Source organism: Antechinus flavipes, chromosome 1, assembly GCF_016432865.1.
Source record: "Antechinus flavipes isolate AdamAnt ecotype Samford, QLD, Australia chromosome 1, AdamAnt_v2, whole genome shotgun sequence".
In the NCBI taxonomy this organism is placed as follows: Eukaryota; Metazoa; Chordata; class Mammalia; order Dasyuromorphia; family Dasyuridae; genus Antechinus; species Antechinus flavipes.
In genome coordinates, this window is record NC_067398.1 from 401616842 (window position 1) to 401639951 (window position 23110).

General features: G+C 31.1%; 1 protein-coding gene across 1 annotated transcript in view; it reads right to left on the reverse strand.

Moving 5' to 3' along the window:
- Window positions 1-23110, reverse strand: part of DNAH5 (dynein axonemal heavy chain 5) — a 290296-nt gene that overhangs the window by 222720 nt on the left and 44466 nt on the right. The window contains exons 13-18 of the mRNA XM_051973471.1: window positions 22151-22236; window positions 18151-18472; window positions 16087-16293; window positions 9452-9623; window positions 4966-5111; window positions 380-539 (exon numbers count right to left, since the gene is read on the reverse strand). Coding sequence (XP_051829431.1) covers window positions 380-539; window positions 4966-5111; window positions 9452-9623; window positions 16087-16293; window positions 18151-18472; window positions 22151-22236 — 1093 coding nt within the window. The remainder of the gene's footprint in view (window positions 1-379; window positions 540-4965; window positions 5112-9451; window positions 9624-16086; window positions 16294-18150; window positions 18473-22150; window positions 22237-23110) is intronic.

A 23110-nucleotide genomic window follows, 5' to 3' on the forward strand; every position in this document is an offset into this window, starting at 1 on the left:
TATTAATTTCTTCCTGAATAATCAAAAGCTTGTTTTATTTTAAGATCAAATAGCATATTGTGTTATGAAATACTTTGAGGAATTTTATATAAATTGTAAGTATTTTAAATATGATAATTTATGTAGTTGGCATAAAAACCTTTCCTATAAACTGAAACCTACAAGTTGTAGTCATTAAAAATTAGACAATCAATTAGCACTGTATCTTCATTTCCACAAGTGTTTTCTAATGATAAACATCTTTATACCTCAGGAAGAGTGCTCCAAAAAGACTGAGAAAACTTTTGATATCATACATCTATAAACCTAATATTAAGGCCTAAATAAATTAGTGTATTAACATAGAAAAACAAAGTACTGACATTAACAATTCTCTTACCTGTATTTTCACTTCTTGAATCAACTTGTTTCCCAATTAAAGTTTTTTCTCCTGTAGACTGCACTTCCCAATCCAGCAACATATTTATTAGTTCATTGGCTGCTTCTTCTACTAATGAACTCTTTAAATGTAGTATCTGAGCACCATTAGCACAAAGATCCTGTTAGAATAAGCAAAATTGGTATATATTGTTGGTAATCCAATTTTACATACATGTCAGAAAGCCTCAGATCAATGGGAATTATCTCCATAGTAATCCATTACCTCCTTTTTTTCATGCTTGCAGGTAAATATTGTTTATAAAACCAAACCTAAGTTGCAAGGGAATCTAAAGAGAAAATAAGAAGCAACATGAATCCTAACATCACTCCTGGAAAAATTCACTAAATATCTATGCTTCTCGTGGACTTTTATTGAATAACATCTTCTGATACAAAAAAAAAAAAAAAAAAACATGCATTTTAAGAATCATCCTCTCCAATATGCTCTAGTTGATGCTTTTCTCTGACTTTCTTCAAGCTCCAAATCAATTCTAAAGGCCTTCCTCTAATCATGATGTACTGATCTCCCCTTTCCTAACTTATACTGTATTAAATGTCTAACTTAAAAGTTTATAATATTTACATGCAACTACTTACAGAGGAAATATTCTGATGTTATTAAATTCAAAATTATAATAAACTATAAAGAGTCCATATTTGTTTTGAAGAAGCAAGGGTCTTTTTCTCATTATGCACTTTTGGGGCACCAAATTCAATGTCTTTTTTGGTTCTCATACTCTTTTCCAATGTATTTGATATTAGAAACTTCACCACTGTCATCACCATCCTAGTGAAACTCCCTCCTCCTTTCTCTTCTATAATTAATCAACAATAAACCACTTAACATACTGTTCTGTTTCTTATTTATATATAGATATTCTCCCCTAAATGTCAAACTTGAATAAGCTGGAAGAGACCCCCAAGGCCCTCTAGTCCATACTACACAGGTAGAAGAATCTATTCAATATACATACTGAAGTGGTGATTTGGTCTTTGCCTGAAAACTGGATCATTCCACTTCTAGATAGTTCTGATTATTAAAAAATATTTTTTCCTGGCACTAAGCCTAAATTTATTTCTTTACAACTTCTTACAATGTTCCCATTTATATTCTCTGGAGCTATGGCAAACAAATCTAATTCCTTTTGCATGTGACAACCCTTCAAATCTTTGGAAACATGTGTCATATTACACTAAGCCATCTTTACTCCAGGCTACAGAAACCCACTTCTTGACTTAGATGATATGATCTTAAGGTCTTTCACCATTGCCTTTCAATTTGTTTGGCAAAACTCCAATTTATCAAAATACCTTTCTTAGAATGTGGTAAGCAAACCACACATAATACTAAAGGTGGAAGTTGACCACGACAGAGTATTAATAGAACTTTCATCATTCTGGGGATAGCTAGATGGCACAATGGCCATCTAGGACAGGAAAACTGGAGTTCACTTTTGGACTCAGAAAGATAATAGAGTTTTTCCAGCACATAAAATGACAGCAAATAGAAAATTATCATGAGTTCTTTCAAGGGGCAGCTAGTAGTACCAGGCCTGAGATCAGGAGGACCTGAATTCAAATCTGCCTTCAGACATTTAATACTTCGTGGCTATGTGACTCTGGGCAAGTCACTTAGCCCCAACTGCCTCAACAACAACAAAAAAAGAGTTCTTTCAGTTCCATTTCTGACACTTCTTAGCTATGTGACTCTGATCAATCACTTTACCTCTCAGTGCCCTAGCAAGCTGTAAGACTAAATTAGAGATCAATTGATGCACTGCATGGAGAATTTCTCACAAGTGATATCACAAATAATGTAGAAATAAAATTTTAATAGTTATCAGTAAATCTATAAACATGTATAAGCCACTGACTATGTACCCAGCACTGTGCTAAGATCTTGGGATATAAAAAGATGCAAAATATTCTCACCTTCAGGAAGCTTACAGTTTAATGAAAATACTTAGATTAATTCATCATTCATAGCACCAGGTACCCAGATACATAAGTAATACGCTTTTTAACAATGAGCTATCTAATGAGAAATACAATTCAAGCTGGATATGGAATTATGACTGAAATTAGAGGATTTAACTGGAAACCTATATCTAGAAGTCATCAGATTAAAAGAGATGGTTGAAATCATGAGTATGAATACTGTTTCTAAAGGAAAGAATGTTCAGAAAGATCAGACTTCATGATTAAAGTTTAGGAAATACTAACAGTTAGAAGAAGAAAGAAATCAAACCTGGAAACAGAGAGAACTATCTTCATCTATATTTCTCTTATATCCATTGAAACAAATACATAGTGATGTCTATACAAAAATTTATAAATAATGATTTTTCAAGAAAGTATAAATTATATATGTATTATACATATTCTGTAAAAAGCAAGCCTTCCTTTTTGTAACTATCCATTCCTTCTTTCTTTCCTTTTTTCCTCCTTTTTTTCCTTTTTCTTTTCCTGTCTTTTTTTTCTTTCTTTATGGACTGTCTACTTATTTATTTACTTATTTGACTGTTCTTTCTAGACTTTCCCCTATTTTTTACTCAAACTGGAAGTGCTTCAGCCATCCGTGGGCCTAATCCCAATACTCATCAATGGAGAAGAGTTAACCTGTTCTATTTTTTTCCAATCTGAATCATTTCACTACTTCTTGTCTCTTTTCCCATGGTTTCATCAGATGTTTACAAGTATGGTACAAATATGGCCTTTTTCTCCAGACTAAAAAGTATGCCAGTATTATTGTGGATTTCCTTTAAAGCTTCCTAACTTACTTGACCAAAAATCCTTCCTGGAAGATTAGATTTTCAAAAAGCAACAATTAAAAAGATAACATATCAAAATGTATTAATGTACTTTAAGAAGCATAGCTTTAGTTAACAAACGGAAATATTTAAATTGGTTTATTTTGCATAAAATTTGGACTTTTAAAATGTCAGCCTGGGAAAGCAGAAGGGAAGGGAAAAATGTTTATTTAGGACCCACTGTGTCAGACATTGTACAAAGTGTTTTGCAATTATTATCTCTTTTAAGGGTTTAGTATATAGGGTCAGTAATAGTAGGGGTTGAAGTCCCATTTCTGACAGAAACTGAGTATGTGAAATGCAGCAAGTCACTTAAACTCTCAATATCTGGAAACTCTAATCACTAAGTTTATAAATTAGGGAAGAATTATTGAACTGCCTGGCTATGGAAAGTTTCTCACAGCACTGAAACCATGGACAAGAGGAAATAAAATTTTAATAGCAAATGAAAATATCTTAATTAATTAATTATTCATAAAATAATGTCTTTGTGGGGAAAGCATACCATTAAACTCCTATCTTTAGGCATCTATAATTTCATCAGTTTGAGTTTTTCCTTCAATGATGCATATTACAATCCTCCCACAATTTATTTAATGATCTTTGTAAGTTTGTGTCTGAAAAATTCATCACCCAATGGCTACTTGGATAACAAGTCTCTCTGCTCTGAATTAGCTTACTCTTTCTCAGAAAACAGACCTACCATGATCTGGAGCCAGACCCATACATATAACTTTCCTGCTTAATAAAATTCAGTGAAGCAGTATAATGCTGGTTCCTTTGAAGAGCCATTGTCATCAAGGTCAACATCGAAATTATTCATGTTAGTATGCACTATAACTTTGCCCCTTAGAGCATCATGACTAGTTTAAAAAAAAAAACATTAAATTATCAAAGAAATAGCAGTAATTCAATCAATTACAATCTTTTAATGCCTTCTTTTTCCTCTACTGGTAATCACAATTTCATGAAAGAAATAGTAATTCAATTTAATTCAACATATATTTATTAAGTCCCTATTATGTACCAAGCACTGTCTTGACATTTGGGAAGAGAAATTCAATTTTATTTTATAGAAGAAGAACTGATGCAAGCAAAGTTAGATGACTTGCTTAGATACCTTGCAAGAATTTGAAGTTGGACTTGAACTCAGATCTTCCAGATTCCAAGTCCAACACTATCCACTATACCACATAGGTACCTTCTGTTACTATCTGACTTCCTATCACTGTCAAGCTCTTAATGTTTGTTGAATAAATAAACTCTAAACTATACTACTAAAAGCAATATTTAAAACTATCTTGTTTCAAAAAGAGGATTTGTAATTAATATAATTGTTTCATAAATATTTTAATGACTCTAATGAAGTGTTTAAAGTATAAATTGAAATAAATGTAATACCACATCTAATTAGACTCAGGTTATTCTAATTTCTATAAGATATTTTTTCTCTTTAAAGAAAAAAGAAAAACTTCCACACATTTCCTACTGAATTGACAAAGTATATCTTATAGCAACTTCAGCTAACAGTGAAAGTGATATCTTATAAATGTCTATGAGTGACTCTTCCATTACCTTTTCCTTTTTCCTTTTTAAACACCCCATCTGTTAATTATCTAAAAAAACATAATTGGTTAAATAGGCTCTGAATTCATATCATATTTCATGAAGTAACCATAACTTTTAGGAAAAATAATTGCAAACTTTTAAAATGAAGAATTGATCTTATTATAACCTTTGTCATTTGGAGAAACTCTTCACAGGTAAGTGGCCCAACCTCAGGGAGTTTGCAAAGAGGCACAAGACTCATTTCTTCTAGAACAGCATCAATACGATATTCTACCAGATCATTGACCCGATCAAGAAGCAATTCTACCTCACCTTTTGAAAAGAAAATGCATCATCAAAGTAGAACGAAGAATTTATTTTGCAAAAATTAAAACAAAAATAACCATCAAAAACAGTATTAAAACCAATTCTTAAGTAAAGTTGTTTATAAGAGTAGAAAAAATTATGATGATCATTACAGCTCTTTTGTAATCTCTCCAATGAAATTTGCATATCTAAAGTCCATGAAAGAAAAGGTTATTTGTAACATATTTTTTGTTTTTATTTCAATTAAAAACAATAAAGCACAGTGAATGCTGCTATATGGTTATAGTCTACAGTCTTAGAAATATAAAAACAATTTTAGATTTTTGTTAGATATTTCCCTTGGTCATATTACTTCCCTAAAGGAAAAATAAAAGCTTAAATCAAAAATTGCAAATTAGTACAAAACACCGATTATGCATTAAAATTGTTTATATAGTTCCTTAAATAATTTCTTTCATCAAATTTCCACCAATCACCAAGATAACATAGAAGTTAATATTTTTTAATCTTAAAACAACAAACTCAGGAGCCCACACAAGATTCTTCTATACTGTCACATAGCTATACCATGAGTTATTTGGTCATTCCCCAGCTGAAGGCACTCCTTTATTCTCTGTGTTTATGTTAAAATATTCCATATATGCATGCTCATAATAATTCACCATATAATTTATATCAGTTGTTTTTGAATTGGAAAAAAAAGTTTTTGTTTCACACACACACAAAAAAAAAAGTTAATGTTACTCCACCATTGTTTTCTAAATCTAAATTGGAAAAAGAAAAAGTGCAATAGAATCATGGTGATAAAATTGATTTCTTCCAAAATCACCACAATGTTTAAGCAGTACCAACATTTTCCAAGGAAAATAAGATTTCCCTTATCAGCCTATCAGAAAAACTTGATATAAAAATTATTTTACAGTTAATGATTATGAACTATGTATTTCCCTCCTGTTTTCACATTGTTTATCCTACTCTCTCTTCTTTTACCCTGCCCATTCTCAAAAGTGCTTCGCTTTGAGTTTTATCCCCCAACATGCCCTCTTTTCTATCAGCCCTGGCCCATTCTCTTATCCTCTTATGCATCTATTTTCTTGTATGGTAAGATAGATTTTTACCCCTAACTAAATGTGTATGTATATTCTTTCTTTGAGCCAATTTGTATGAGAGTAAGGTTCATGCCCATCTCCCTGTCCACTGCAAAAAATATGACCCTCTTTGATGTCATATCTCCCTTTCCCCTTTCTTACAACGCATTCTTTTCTCATCACTTAATTTTATTTTCTAGATAATAATTCCCATCATGTTCAAACTGTGCTTTCTGTCTTCTAATTGCTTTCATTATGAGAATGTTTTTAGAAATTGCAAGTATCATTTTTCTATGTAGGAATATAAACAGCTTAACTTTATTGAATGTTTTATGATATTATGAATCCAATTTTTTATTCAGTTTTGGCCTTTTCATTAGGAATGCTTGAAAGTCCTCTTTATAATATATATTCACTTTTTCTCTTGAAGGATTATAATCAATTTTAATGGGTATGTGATTGTTGGTTGTAAACTAGCTCATTTGAACTCTAGAATATCATATTCCAAGCACTTTGATCCCTTAACATAGAAACTACTATATCTTAGGTCATCCTAATATGGCTCCAAAATATTTAAGTTATTGCTTTTTAGTTGCTTAAAGTATTTTCTTTTTGACTTGAGAGCTCTGAAATTTGGCTCTAATATTTATAGTAGTTTTAATTTTGGCTTATTTTTCAGGAGGTCATTGATGAACTCTTTCAATTTCTATTTTACTATCTGGTTCTAGAATATCAGAGTAATTTTCTTTATTAATTTCTTGAAAAATGATGTTGGAACTCTTTCAAATAGTCCAATAATTCATGAATTATGTCTCATGAAGATTTTTTTAGGTAAAATTGTTTTTTCTATTAAAATAATTCATAGTTTTCTACTTTTTTATGCTTTGGGTTTTGTTTTATTTATTCTTGATGTCTCATAAAGTCATTAGGTTCTACTTGTCTAATTCTAATTTTAAGGAACTATTTTCTGCAGTGAGGTTTTGTAGCTCCTTTTCTATGTGGCCAATTTAGGAGTCCTCAAACTTTTTAAATAGGGGGCCAGTTCACTGTCTCTCAGACTGTTGGAGGGCTGGGCTATAATAAAAACAAGTTTTGTGGGCCTTTAAATAAAGAAACTTCATAGCCTTGTGTGAGGGGGATAATCATCCTTAGCTGCCACATCTGGCCCATGCGCCGTAGTTTGAGGACCCCTGGAACTTAAGGAGTTCTCTTCAGTGTTTCCATTTGGCCAATTCTTCTTTTCAAGTCATGTTCTTCATTGAATTTTTGGGCCTTTTTTACCATTTGACCTGTACTGTGTTTTTAAAATGTTGTTTTCTTCAGAATGTGTTTTTGTGACAGTGTATGTGCTATCTTTATCAAGCTATTGACTTTTTTTTACATTATTTTCTTGCATCATTCTCATTTCTCTTCCCAATGTTTCCTCTACATCTCTTTGGATTTAGAAAGAATTTTTTAAATCCTTCTTGAGCTCTTCTTCCATTGCCTATGGTCGATTCATATTTCCTTTCACACTTAGATGCAGGAGTTTTCACTTTGATGCCTTCTGAGTTTATATTTTGATATTTCATATCACCATAGTAATTTTCTATAGTTAAAATCTTTTTTCTGCTATTTCTCATTTTCCATATAGTTCTTAACTATTAACTTAATCTAAAGCAAGGCTCTGCTTCTGGAATGAAGGGAACATGATCCCAAACTTCAGATTTTTTGGCATGTGCAGCTGTTTTAAGAGGCAATTCTTAAGTCTAGGAAATCAAGAAAGTAATAACTCAAGCCATGATTTGTAGTGTTTGATGCTTTCCAAGATGTAAATGTTCCCATTAAAAAATAACTATCAGTTCTTCCTAGCCAGCTCACACTGACCCCACCATATCAGAACCTAATTTTTCTAAACTTCTATTTCCTTTTTTATAAAATAAGTGGGCTAGAATTGGTGTCCTCTCAGGTAATTTACAGCTCTAAATATAATATTCTGTGATCTTATGATGATTTCCATGTTCACTGAGTCTCCTAAGGCACTAATAAATAGAGTAGACATAATTTTAATAGCCATAAGAACCCAAGTTAGGATTTAGTCTAAGGGAGTAACCAAAGAGATATGTGTTAAAAGAGACATCTGTACTAGATGGGAAAACTGTGTACTACAAGAATCAAAGGCTATGAATGCTATTAGAAAAATTTATTTATTCCCTACTATGTGCAATTATCAGACATGAGCCTTTTCCTTAAGAACTTTGCCAAAGGAAATTAGACACATTAAATAATAAACTATGCAGTGTTGAATATAAGTATAATTGAATATCAGAAAAGAAAGAGGTGAGTATTTTTGAGCTAGATAGGTCTGAAAATGTTTTAAAGAAAAGACAGAATTTGAAATGAATTGATTTCATTTCAGCTTATTCTAAAGTAGGCAGATTGACTAGATAGGGATCACAAGGGAAGAAATTCTAAGGTGAAGAAATATGATGCGTAATTAAAAATACTTCTAATTTTTAAAAATCCTTTCTATCTAAAAACCCTCCCCAAAGAGTCTCTTAATATTGAGGAAAAAATAAGTCCCTTTTAAAATATGAAGCATAAACATTATTTCCAGAATTTTTTTATTTTTGTGGTGTTTTTATATTATGCCCTGTCCAAAATTTTCAACATTTCTCAAATAATAGAAATCAAACTTTATTGGATCCTTGAGGGGAAAATGGATAGAAAGGATAAAAATGAAAGTAAACAAAAATTTCTTTAAAATTCTCATTTGAGAGCAAATAAAAAAGGAACAAATTTTTCTAATTCCAGAATCAGAATCCATGAGAGTCACATATATTTTTCATATACAACCAATGTGTGGATTTGGTTTGCATGATTATAATTATTTGTTGCAAGATAGGATTTCTATTTGAAGAAAAGGAAAAAAGAAATAGTTATAGTGATATTAAAACCAAAAGAAGAAAAGAGTGTTAATAAATTATTAAAATATAACTAAGATTGAGCAGAGGAAAGATCAAAAAGAGACAGAGACCAACAGAGAAGTACTGATACTACCATAATAAATTTGAATTATACCAAAGCAAAGTTATGCATGATTGAAATTCATAGTTTCATATTTAGTTCTTTTCTCTTGTTACCAAATGAAAATGTCTATTTTAGTTGTGACCCAAAGTTTGTCACAATAAAAAGTTTAAAAATACATGATTATATTAAATTTTGGAGCACAAAGTAATCAAAATATTGAGCAATAATAAATAATCCACAAATACTTACTGAGCACTCTAAAAATGTTTTGTAAATATCCTTCAATATTCATTGATGTCCAATTCAATGATATTAAGCCAGGTTGTATAGCTTCATAAACTTTAGCCAAATGAGGAACCATCAGTTGTTCAATGGCAGGTCGTATTTTTGACTTCACTCTCTTAAATTCTTCCAGCATCATCTGAAATAAAAGAGTTTGAAAGAGCAATTAATGCTACAAGGCTTTATCTCTAAGAAAGACCTACATAATTTATGATCCTAAATATAAGAATTCTGGTCTTCCTAGTATAATTTATTTGATTTATAAATAGGAACTGAGTCATCAAGTTAATTAGTTTGTTTTTTATTTGTTGAATATATGCTGAGATATTTCACAGGATTATTGTAATTCTTAACAAGCAAAAAAGTACTTCTTAGATTAAAGTTTCCCAATTCTTTTCTTTGGTATATAACATGATAATATTCTTTTTCCTATCAGATGCATATAGAGGAAGTTATGTATAAGGTTTTCCACTTTTCAAGAAATCCTTGTCAGGTCCTCAGTTTAATTTCTATCCTCTGTCTGAAACTGTGATATGGATTTGACTAAATATGATCTAATTCATCATTAAATGTTTACATTTATGTAGACATATTAGGGATGGGAATAGGGATTTGGAAAGGGATAAAGATAGGATCAAAGGATAGGAACAGGAAAATAGAAAGGTATGAGAGATGTAATTTCATGGGTGTCATATATTTCCAGGGAAGAATTCCATCTACCAGTTCAGGTCAGCCTATTCTTTGCATCTTATATTATTGGAGAGTTGCTTAAAACATGGAGAGGCTAACTAAATTGCCTAAGATCTTATAGCTAGTACATCAGAAGCAGGACTTGAACTCTAAATCGTTACTACAGGGCCAACTCTTCATTCCATTATATAATAACTTCTCTCTTACCAAGGATAGGCAACTTCCTTTCTTATACCTCTCTGTGTATAATTATTTTTTTATACAAAAAATTTTAGCAATGGGAAAGTAGGTATATTGGTTAGGATTTGCTGGTTTTCTTTTAGTCACTTTGAAAAAGATCCAAGTTTGTTCTTTCTATCAGATAGCATTTAAATTTATTTCTTGTTCTGCGTCTAGTACAAAATTCTTCCACATATATTCCAAAGGCTCCTTCCATGTTTGTTAACTTCAATGCTATTTCTACTTCCTAAGAGTTGAAATAAAAGGTCTCTACAATTTTTCGTGATAGAAAGAAGTTATAAAAAGCTTTGTAGACCCTTTTTTCTCATACCCTATGTATTTATTTTCCTTCAAATTTCATCCTTAAATTCTATGGAATGATTTTGTTTACTTGGTTCTTCTTAATCCACGAGGCAATATTCTGAGGAAGCTAGATTGCCCAGTGGATAAGAGTGTGGGACTCTAGTCAGGAAGATCTGGATTCAAATATTTACTAGCATAGATAAATTGTCTAACCTCTCTATGTCTCATTTTAATAATCTGTAAAATATGGATGATACTATTACCTGCCTCATTTTGTCATTGTGATGACCAAATGAAACAGTATATGTAAAATGCTTTACAAATGCACTGTATGAATGCTAACTATAATCTTCCTGCATCCTATTGTATAAAATTTAATTCAGAGCTACACTTATCTTTCTTCTTGGTAAGACAATCAAGAGTTTTTTAAAGCTGTGTTGGACATTTTGTTGTAGCAATTTATATGTCAGGCAAAGTCCTTCATGAAATACCACTAAAAGTGGTGTTAATCTCCATTGTTTCACACATTAACCATTTTTCAATGCCCTTGAATGATTTAAAAAAGGAAGATAAGAGTTGTTTTAGTTATTTCATATTTTCATACCACTTTTATTATACTATCTTCGTAATAATTTTAACTTTTGCTCCACAAATCAATGTTCTTACTGCACATAAAGCTGATTTAAGAATTTCTCATATCAGTAATGAGTCATTTCCAATCTATTAAAATGTACTCTAATTTTATGGTTTTTCTTGATGTGTACTTTGTCCAATGTTTCCTTTTTTCTCAAAGAAAGTAGTCAGGATATATAGGTTTGTGGTTTCTTTGGAACCTACTAGGCTTTGGCCTCTTTTTTTTTTCTTATTTCTGATCAATATTTTTCCACTCTTAAAACCCATTTTAAAATCATAAGCATCAAACCTTATCAAATATTAAGTGTATTTGCTGGTTTAATTTGGCAAGGATTATTGTGTTTTTATATGTCTCTGCCTTCTCATCCTCCATGACAAGTATTGATCCATAAGATACAATAATTTTTATGGTACTATAATGTGATAAAAACGAATTTTACTAACGCCTTAATTTACATCTCAAAAAATCTGTGAGCCATTTAGCTACAATTTCTGTTCATGTTCTAGTTTAATTTATAGTAAAAACATCAAGATTAATATGATTCAATACAGTGTTGTATCCTATCATTATCCAGTGGAAAAGGATTTTATAACCAGAAAGCCAACAGCTAAGTTGATGTTTAAGAAGGTATAAATCTATAATGTAGTAAACTGTGATATAATATAATTAATATAAAGTCCATATATATACACATATATAAAACATTCTAATTGAGATTGAAATCCCAAAATGAAAATTCCCAGAAATATTATAGCCAAGCAATTCTTATTAACCTACATCCCTTTTTCTACCATTCTGCCATCATCTATCAAACAATAAATCAACAAGCATATGTTAAGTGCCTATTAAATAGCAATCATTGTGCTGGGTGAAGGGAATAAAAAGGAGAAAAACTCTATTCTGAAAGAGCTCACACTAAGCAGTAAGATACACTATGTTCATAAATAAGGAAATGTGCAACATATTCAAAATGAATGCTAAGTTATTTGGTGAAATAGGTGGGAAGCACTAATAACTGGACAAATAAGGATAGATCTCTTTAAGTAAGTATCACTTGAGCTTATCTTTTAAAGTACAAAGTGATTCTAGAAAACAGGTGAGGAGAAAGCATACTCTAGATGTAGGCGACAACTTTTGCAAAGGCAAAGAGTTTGAAGATAAAATGTCGAATATGGGAAAATATCCAATAATATCATAGAATGAATGAAAGGAACTAATCCATAATTAACCAGATGATATAGGTCATAATTTCAAACTAAGGACATTTGTTTTATAGTTTCATTTATTTTTGGTGGTGGTGAGTTTTTTTCCTGGAGCCATTAGAAAATCAAAAAAGCTTTGTAAGTAGAGAAGCAACATTGTGAAAAACTATTCTTGAGGCGTATCACTAGCAATTGTATGGAAAATGAATTTTAAAAAGGAAAAGATTGGTTATAATGAAACCATCTTGGGTTATATATAGTGAACATATGGTTGTGGGCAGGACATAGATAAAGATCCTTCAAAAGAGATTTGCAAACTTATATTAAATTGCTGCCTTGTCAATCAGGTTGAGAGGGGAAGGATATTCAAAGTTTTAAAAATAAATGTCAAAAATTGTTTTCACATGTAACTCCAGAAAAAAAATAAAATATTAAATAAATGAAAATCAAAAGAGCCTTGGAAACATTTTCAGATGGTTAGAGAACTGAGACAAAACAATATCCCCCCCCAAATTTTTTTTAATTAAAAAAATAAAAATATCCCAGAAACTAAAGAAAAAGAGACTATCTAGAAAGAAGAATGGTCAACAGTGCCAAATGCTAGAGAGATCAAGAAAGATGAATTCTAGGAGACATAGTCAAGATAAGGGAGAATTATATAAACAGCAACCCAGCTCTCCCAACATTCCTCTCAAAAAAAATTTAAAATAACCCTTCCAATCAAATTTTGGAGTTGCAGAGACAATAAAAGATCACAGTGAGACTTTTTCCAGCAGAAGACAATTTAGGAGATTGACAGGAGAGTTCTGTGATGTCTGTGTGGGAGCCATCCCAGATTATACAGTATAGTAACACAAACAAAGGACCTTGGAGGCAGTTGTAATGTAGTTGGGTTCTCAGAAAAAAAAAAAAAATAGAGATAATGAGTGTTGCTACTGGCACAAGTGAAGCTGATTAGCAACTCTATCATCCATAAGCAGTAAAAGATCAAAGTTCCAGGACAGTGAAGAACTCTAGTGATTGGGACCACAGAATAGAAAAAGATCTGCTCACAGTTTCAGAGCCAAAAGAAGTCCTAATACTTGCTAATGCAGAGGAGCAATGTTCCTTCTTGCATAAACACCAGGACACAGAGCAGAAAGACAAAGATAAAATCTCTCCCTAGAAGACATCACCTTGAAAACATTAAGAATTAGATCTGAAAACATCAGCACAACAAAGCATGAAGGTTGGAACAATGTCTCTTTATTCCTAGGTGAACCAAGCCCAACTTTAGCATAAAGTCCAAATTGAAGAAATGCACTAGGAAAATGAGAAACAAAAACAAATGTGAATTTGACCATAAAAAGCTACTATAGCACCAGAGAAGATCATAAAATAAACTTAGAAGACAACAATGTAAAAATAGTTGCAAGCAAAACTTCAAACAAAAATGCTAATTGGAGCCAAAGTCAGCAAAAAATCCTGGAAGAGTTTAAGAAAGAAATAATGTGGTAGAAGAAAAATTGGGAAGGGGGAAATGATAGTGTGATAAAAAAAAAAAATTATAAAAGTGGAATCAACAACTTGGTAAAAAGGACACAAAATCATGCCAAAGAAATAGCACCTTAAAAAACAAAATCGAAAACATGGAAAAAAAAAAACTTAAAAATTCAGTGAAGAAAAAAGCTCCTTAAAAAAGGAATTAACCAAATTGTGGGAGATGAAATACAAAAGCTCACTGAAAAAAAAAATAATTTCTTAAAAATCAGAATTGGACAAATGAAAGTTAATGACTCCATGAGACATCAAGAAACAATAAAAATTAAAGGTGGAAAAATAAAAGAAATTGTGAAATACCTTGTCAGAAAAACAACTTACTTGGAAAGCAGATCTGGGAGAGGTCATTTAAGAATAATTGGACTACCTCAAAGCCATGAATAAAAAAGAGCCTAGACATCATATAGATTATTAAGCTGATCCAACAACTTAGATCAATTGAAAATGAAAGAATATACCTCCTAAAAGAGATCCCAAAATGAAAATTCCCAGGAATATTATAGCCAAATTTCAGATCTCCTAGGTCAAAGAAAAAACACTTCAAGCAATCAGAAAGAAATAATTCAAATACCATGAAGTCACAAACAGGATCACATAATATTTAGCAGCTTCCATGGTAAAGGAGTAGAGACTGAAAATATGACACTCTGGAAAGCAAAAAAATTAAGATTATACCCCAGAATAAAATACCCAGTAAAATTAAATGATACCCAGGGAGAAAAAATGAATTTTTAATGAAATAGAGAACTTTCAAGCATATCTAATGAAAGACTAAACTAAATAGAAAATCTGACATTTAAACAGATGACTCAAAAGAAGCATCAAAGGTTTACATAATGGACTTAAGAGAGTTAAACTACCCTATATGGGAATATGATACATGTAATTCCTAAGAACTTTATCATTTGAGTGGTTAGAAAAAGCTTTCATAGACATTGAGGATGGATATGAAACAATAACATTTTGATGACTTCTAAAAAGAAACAGAGAGATATGAAAGAAAGATACACTACTAGAAGAGTTAAGGAAGAGGTAGAATGGGGAATTTTTTTTCTCACATAAAAGTTCTCAAGGAAGAATTTTTATAATCAATGAGAAATGGGGAGGGCAGGCAAAGCTTAAACCTCACTGTCATTAGAATTGGTTTAAAGAGGAAATATGTAACATAACACACTCAATTGGGTTATAGAAAGTTATCTTATCCAATAGAGAAATAGGAGAGGAAAGGTATAAGAGACATAGGGGAAAGATAAAGGGAGGGGCAGAAGAAGGGAGGCAACAATTAGAAGCAAAACAGACTTTTATGGAGGAAAGAATTAAAAAAGAATATATAAACAGAAAAAGATAGGATGTGGTGAAATATACAGTTAATATATTTAACTGTGAATGCAGATGAAATTGGTTTATCCATAAAATGAAAGCATTTCCAGCTTCAATTGGATAAATTTATGAGAGAAGGACTTGAACCAAATAAAAGAAATATAAATGTGATGGAAGTGGTTTGATGTGGAGGTTGGAGTAGTATTATGTTAAAATAATGTCGGAAATTAAATGGAGTAAGGAAAGAAAGACAGCTCAATCTGGAAAAAAATTGGGGAAAGTGTGAAGAGAAAACAATCTCCAGCCCTAAATACCGGTTCAGATTTTACTTTCTTTTTATCATATGAAAAAAAACAAAACATTGAAATAACTAGGTATTTAAAGATCTACATTTTAGTAATATAGCTCTGCCACTTATTAACCATTTTATTTTTATGACTTTTTAAGCCTCAGTTTCTCCAAATGCAAGATTAGTTTTAAATTTTTTGTCTTACCTATTTCCCAGAATTTTTATGAGGATCAAATGAGATTATGTATGTGAAGAGCCTTGAAAATTGCATAGTATTGTGCCATAAGCACTATAATTGTCATTTCTCAGTCACTGAGAAATTTAAATGTGTAGAAAAGCAATTACAAAGAAAAGATAAAATTAAAAGAGATTATCTGCTATTTTTCTAACTCTAAAATCATCATACCTTCATTTGATTGAAATGCTTCTTGTAAATTTCCCGTTTCTGATAAAAAGCACTTGCAAATGGTGGGATTTCAAGACCCATCTGTGACATGCATTCTGTTTCTCGAAATAATGTTAATATCTCAAAATCAAAATTCACAAATAATTCTCCTGTTTCTGGAGCTCTTACCAATAAGGAAGCCCCAAGTCCAATCTTAGTTAATTCAGTCTGTGTTGAGAGAATAATAATAATAATTAGCAGAACAATGTGCACAAAGTATATTTAATTCGACCATTTCCCCAAAGAAAATCTGTATCTGAATTCACACTTGGATAGGTCAATTGCCTATGCATAGACTTAGCAGTAATGAGAACCGATTTTCATTCCAAAACTGAAGTACAGTATTTTAGCTTTCCTTCCTTTGAATTATCAAGAATATGCAAACAATATTGCTCCCCACATTAAAGCCTAAGTTGTAGTGTATAATGCTCAATTCTCTCTCCCCTAGGAATTCTACTCTAGTAATGGGAACTTAGGAGTAAGCAGCACTATTATAATTCAGCTTAGTAGTACTTAATAATTATTATTATTTTACCCATTTGCATTCTGAAACATATTTTTACTATACTAAACTATATCCACTTTTGCATTAAAAGTGGAATTCATAGGATAATTCATAGGAATCATCAAGTATTAGAATATATGTTGACTTAATTTTAACTGGTTTATTAAGGAATTTTTTCATAGATTTTCTTTACTTCTTCCTCTGTGATAATCATACATATGAAATTATTTCATAGGTTTTTTTTCAAATCCTTATCACCAGTATTCAATATGAGATGACATAATATCCTATAGATTGATATTTCTTGTTGCCTTGGACATATGATAAAATCAACTTTATCAACTCTAATTTGCTCCTCAAAGAGTAAGACATATTTCCATTTGGCCCTTTGATCTTTGGGTTTCATTTATAGCAAGATATATATATTTATCAAACAGTAAATAAGCATTTGTCAAATGTATACTGAATATGAAGTATTATTTTGACTAAAGATGTTATTAAGACAAGGAGGAAATAAGCCCTGATATCAAAGAGCTTCATGACCTCTCCGCAGTATAAAACATTATAACTCTTCTCTCAGTTTTGATACCTTCTTGGGTCTTCTCCTACCTATATCAGCATTCCTTCTTAGTTTCCTTTTTGGGTTGCCATTTATATTCTTCCCTCTAAGAATGGAGAGGAAAAGGACAATCTGGCTCAAGGCAATCTTACCTAGTTTATTACATACTATTTCCTTCATTTATTCTATGTTCCAGACAAACTGCCCTATTAGATATTTCACTGTATTCAATATTTCATCTCCCAATTCCATATCTTTGTAAAGACTGTCCTCTGTATCTGGAATGTTTCTTTTTCTCTTCTGTGTCCCTGGAATCCAGATGTACCTTCAAAGATCTTCTCAAGTGATACTTACTTAAAAAGAAACTTCATTCAATTTGCCCTCCCCCTATATCTATGCCCAAAAATATATCCTGTACCACTTTCTCTTCCTTCTCCCTATTCTCACTTGGTGACTTTACAGACTTCCATAGATTTAATTGTCATCCTTATACAAGAAATACCACATTTGCTTACATATGCACAAGCTCCTTAAAACAACAGCTGTTTCATTCTTATTTTTGTTTGCTTAGTGTCTTTTTTTGTTATTTGGTTATTTCAACTGAGTGAACACTTTGTGACTTCAAGGCTGCTGGAGTGACTTGCCATTTCCTTTTCTAGTTCATTTTACAGGCAACAGTAAGTAAGGAAACTGAGGCAAGTGGGTAAAGTGATTTGCCCAAACAGAGTCCCATAGTCAGTGAATGTCTAAGTTTGCATTTGAACTCAGGAAAAGGAGTTTTCCTTTCTCCAGGCCCTTCAGTCTATCCACTGTGTCACCTATTCTTTTACATGTAACAATAATAAAAATAAAATTTTGATATAAATCCTTCCCAAATATAGACAAAAGTTCTTATATATGTTATATATGTTTCTCTGTCTCATTTTTTGACCATCTAAGCAGAATATAAGCTTGGTCTTACTTGTTGAAGCCATGCGCTGTGATATATAATCTCAAATTCCAAGAGGATTTTCGCAATCTTGTTGTATTTACGGACTATGTGCTTGGCTTTTGCTGTTGTAAGCACATTTGGATGCTGCTGGAATTTTTGCATTGGTTGCTGAATTCTTTGAAAAAGGTGCCGGGCCCACAGGATCTTCCCAGCAATAGGGGGCTGGTCTCGAGCCAAAGGAGGGTCATTTTTCTGTTTAGTGTACAGTTTGGAAATCATCTCAATGTCAGCTCCGTAGTTTTCAAGAACTGTCTGATACTTTTTATCGATACCAAGATTAGGTATATTCAACCTAACAATATAAAGGATATTTTAGAATACATAAAAGGTGTTATCAATGTCTCAAGATTTTAAAATCATTTGATTTATATCAATATGTAAGAAGATATGTATGTAAAAACATGTATGTAAGAAGAATAAATTAATTGCACAATGCTATTTGAAATAATTCAAAATAATCATAAAATATAGACAGAACTGTATTGTCTTATTAATGAGGTGTTGCTTTGTTTTATTCCTAGGTTTTTAAGTGTTTGAAAATATTCTAGAGATATGTATAAAGAGTTCATAAAGTCACAGAATATTTGTGGAAAGAAACAAAGTCCCCTGAGTACTGCTGAATTTTCTCAATTAACATGTACTTTAGTTATAACCACCAGAGAGTTCATTTTTAAAGAATCTGTATTTAGATACATATTTCTATGGGGGATAATTATAATTTTGATACTTTGATTACTTTCTGATTTCATCAGTTTGGACATTTCCTATAGCCCTCAATGACTTTTCATCCTGTGAAATTCTCATCTGAAAGCTTAAACTTTCCATATCTGTTGTCTTGCTCCATTAGTATATGAATCATTCATTAATTCAGCTAAGCCTTTCCATTAATATTCCAAAGAAAAGCTAACCAACACCCTGTAGAGCTTCCTCGCTTTCAATATGCCCTAGATGCCAAAATATCATTGGACAGTCCATTTGTTATATTTCATTTTCATTATTATAAAATTGATTAAATATTTAAACAAGTTATATAATTAAATGGAAAAATAAATAACTAAAGATTCCATGATTGCCTACATCAAAACTGAAACAAGTAATTTAATTAATGATAAAATTCAAATTATCTACATTTTAATATCAAACTTTAATTTATGTTTCACTTAAATGATAAGATTGGATATAATATTTGTAAAAATGAAGCTATTACAAGTGTCTCTAATTTGTCATTTGTGGAAGATAATCTGTCAAATCTGCCAAGAGAGGAACAGTAAAAGAACATTCTTGCACTGGCTGGACCAAATTTAGTCACAAAGAATCCATTTCTAAGCTAATTAGGCTAATATAGGCCTTTTTCTGAAAGAAAAGATATGTTAGAAAGGACCACTGAAAAAACATAGACTGCACACTTGAATGAGAGCTCTGGGCATATCCCTAAGGCACAAAAACTTTAGATAAGTTCATAAAATATTATCCAAAAACTCAAACCAAAGAGACTGCACTGAGTACATAAATATAAAATAAGAATTACAATTTTTCTTACAACTTTGTCATCTTGCTGTTGAGAAATGTTATTTCTCAATGATTTCATAATATGGCCTATATAATTGTGATTTAAATGTTATTGTCATAAAATATACCTCTCTGTCTAGTTACACCTCTTAAGCTGACAAACTGCTTGTTGGCTGGTTAGTTGCTGTCCTTTGTATTCAAAAAGGGCCAAATGACATCAAGGTAAATATGTCTGATATTGTCTGATCCAACTATATGAGCTCAGAAAACTATACCAGAGGTCAAATGACAAACTGCCAAGTCAATGTTATCAGTACCACCTTTCAACTTGTGGTAGTGGCCTTAAGTGATAGAAATTTCAAAACTCTAAATAAATGGTATAGGGAAATACCATAAAAGAGAGATCGTAGTTCTTGGACAATATAATTTAAAGGTTCAATTGCAATAATTAAGGAAAAATTGTTAGATAGATGGATAGACTAGTAAACTAGAATCTATATAACTTTTTAGGCTTGTATTAGTCTAGCAGAGGAGAGTTCTAGCAGAATTAGTCTGGGAGACTGTAAATTCTTCATTGAAGACAGAGGCTGGATTATTCAAAAGACTATGTGCACAGAACACTGAAAATTGTAATCTTGATCCAGGAAAAAGACAAATTTATCTGTTGGAAAGTAAGATGCAGACTCTAAAATCAATTATAAAATCTGACATCTAAAAAAGGATGTCTGAGGCCATCTAATCCAATTCATTAGTATTTATCTATATGTATATGAAGCCAATAATAATAATAATAATATCATATTCACATAGCATTTAACATATTCAACTCTCAGATAGCACATTCACAAAGCCTTTTCTAAATTAAAAAGCACTTCCCCTCATAAAAATTTAGTCATGTAGATAGCTTGAACTTAATTATCCCCATTTTATACATGAGAAAACTTTCTCACAAAACCTAAATCACTGAGTTAGAAAGTGACTATGTCAAAACTTATAATCAAATCATCTCTGGTGATCTTTCCATTTTAGCACTGCTATCAGGGAAAACTGGGAAACTTATCCCCTAATTGTGGATATTACAGAGCTTTAAAAAAAAAAAAAGTAACAACAAAAATAGTAAAAAAAAAATAAGGTACTTTTTTTACTATTAACTAATTACCACACATAATTCCTATTATGCAAATTATTATATGTTAACTTAATTTTGCTGTTTTATCTTATTAAAAGAGTAAAGCTATACTTCATGTATGCTTTTATTGGTTTCTATACTTAGCTGTTTATGCAGCATGCTTGCTTGCTCATATATTTTTTCTATTGAATATTGTTCAAAAACCATGGAATTCATTTCAGAAAAAGAAATAGAACAAGCTTTTAATCATTTGCCTAAGAAAAAAATCCCCAGGACCAGATGGATTTACATGTGAATTCTACCAAACATTTAAAGAACAATTCGCCCCAATGCTATATAAACTATTTGAAAAAATAGGGAATGAAGGAGTCCTACCAAATTCCTTTTATGACACAGACATGGTACGGATACCTAAACCATTTCCAGTTGAAAACAGAGAAAGAAAATTATAGACCAAGCTCCCTAATGAATATTGATGCTAAAATCTTAAATAAGATATTAGCAAAAAGACTACAGAAAATCATCCCTAGGATAATTCACCATGATCGAGTAGGATTTATACTAGGAATGCAGGACTGGTTCAATATTAGGAAAACTATTAGTATAATTGACTATATTAATAACCAAATTAACAAAAAAAATGATCATCTCAATAGATGCAGAAAAAGCATTTGATAAAATTCAATATCCATTCCTATTAAAAACATTTGAGAGTATAGGAATAAACAGACTTTTCCTTAAAATAATATATATATTGTATTAAACTTACACTTTAACATATTTTACATGTATGGGTCAACCTGCCATCTGGAGGAGGAGGTGGGGTGAAGGATGGGAAAAATTGGAACAAAAGGTTTTGCAATTATCAATGCTGAAAAATTACCCATGCATATATCTTGTAAATGAAAAGCTATAATAATAAAATAAAATAAAATAAAGCAACTCAACATAAAAAAAAAAAAAAACCCATGGGCTCCAGTTCTGGCTTTACAGTAAACTAATTAGGTAGTCTTTTGAAAATCTTTTATTGTGTCTAAAACTCATCTTCTTCATGTGAAAATGAAAACTGAAATTATTTTCTATGGCACAGCTCACAGATCTAAAGATCTCTAATTTTATCCAAGCTAACTCAGTTTTTTTTTCAAATGGATTAAAAAATAGGTTATCAAAATCAGAGTTAGAGCGAGGAAGAACAAGAAGAGACAATTTATCAAATGATTTTTTTCTTTCTATTAGAAAAGGAAACAAGAAATTGTGTTAACCTCTTTAATATTAATGTTATTATAATCTTAAAGCCTGTACCTGAGAAAATCATTTCAAATTTCTTTTTACCTTTCAAATTTCTTCAACATCATTAGTCCTCGCTCTGTGTTTTGAATATTTTCAAATGTGATATCCATGAATACCTGTAACTGATTCTAAAATAAAAGAAAATCTGATCATGAACATGAAAAGCTTTGCAATTATAATATTAATGAAAGTCACAACCTCATATTAATATATTTCAGAAAAGTTGTGATCTCAATTTTAAAATACCAAATGTCTACTAATCAATAATGTCAATCACAACTTTTATCAAAATCCTTTAAACTATAATAGAACAAGTAATCCTTAATACAATTCACTGGGATCACTTTGTGCTTGGTGCCATGCTCTATTACCTACTGGACTGCTGGGCACTGATCGAGAATGAAGTAACAGCTAGGAGAAGATAATCATTTAGTTTTAGAGAAGAGCTATTGAAGCAAATTTTGGAATCAAAAAGCCTAGACTATTGTATAATGTAAGAAGGCACTTATCCTTGTGAACTGCTTCTGTGGAGCTCTTATAAAAAAATGTCAGGTCCATCCTGAATCATATTTTGTCTCATTTATTCATACTATTTGTAAAGAAATTAGAAAAGAAGAAAGAACAAGGGGATAAAGACAAAAGAGAAAAAGATACAAACAAAAAAATGTCAGAGATAGAGAAAAACAGACAGAGAGACAGAGAAAGAGATTAATCAAAAATAACCTATGATTGAATCAAATAATTGGGCTGTTTCTACTTTGTTTATTCTGTGCCACAGAATAGAATAATTAGAAAATATGTTGACAGAGAGCTGATCTCAGAGATATCATTTTACCTAATGCAATACTGTCCTCAAGGAGCTTACGAGGTAGAAACAAGATATATACAAAGTAGATTGTAAGGCACTCTAAGAAAGTGTATTATAATACAAAAAAAAAAAAGAAAGAAAACTTGCTGCAGTAAGTAAAATTTAAACCAAATCTTGAAGGAAGCCAAGAAAAG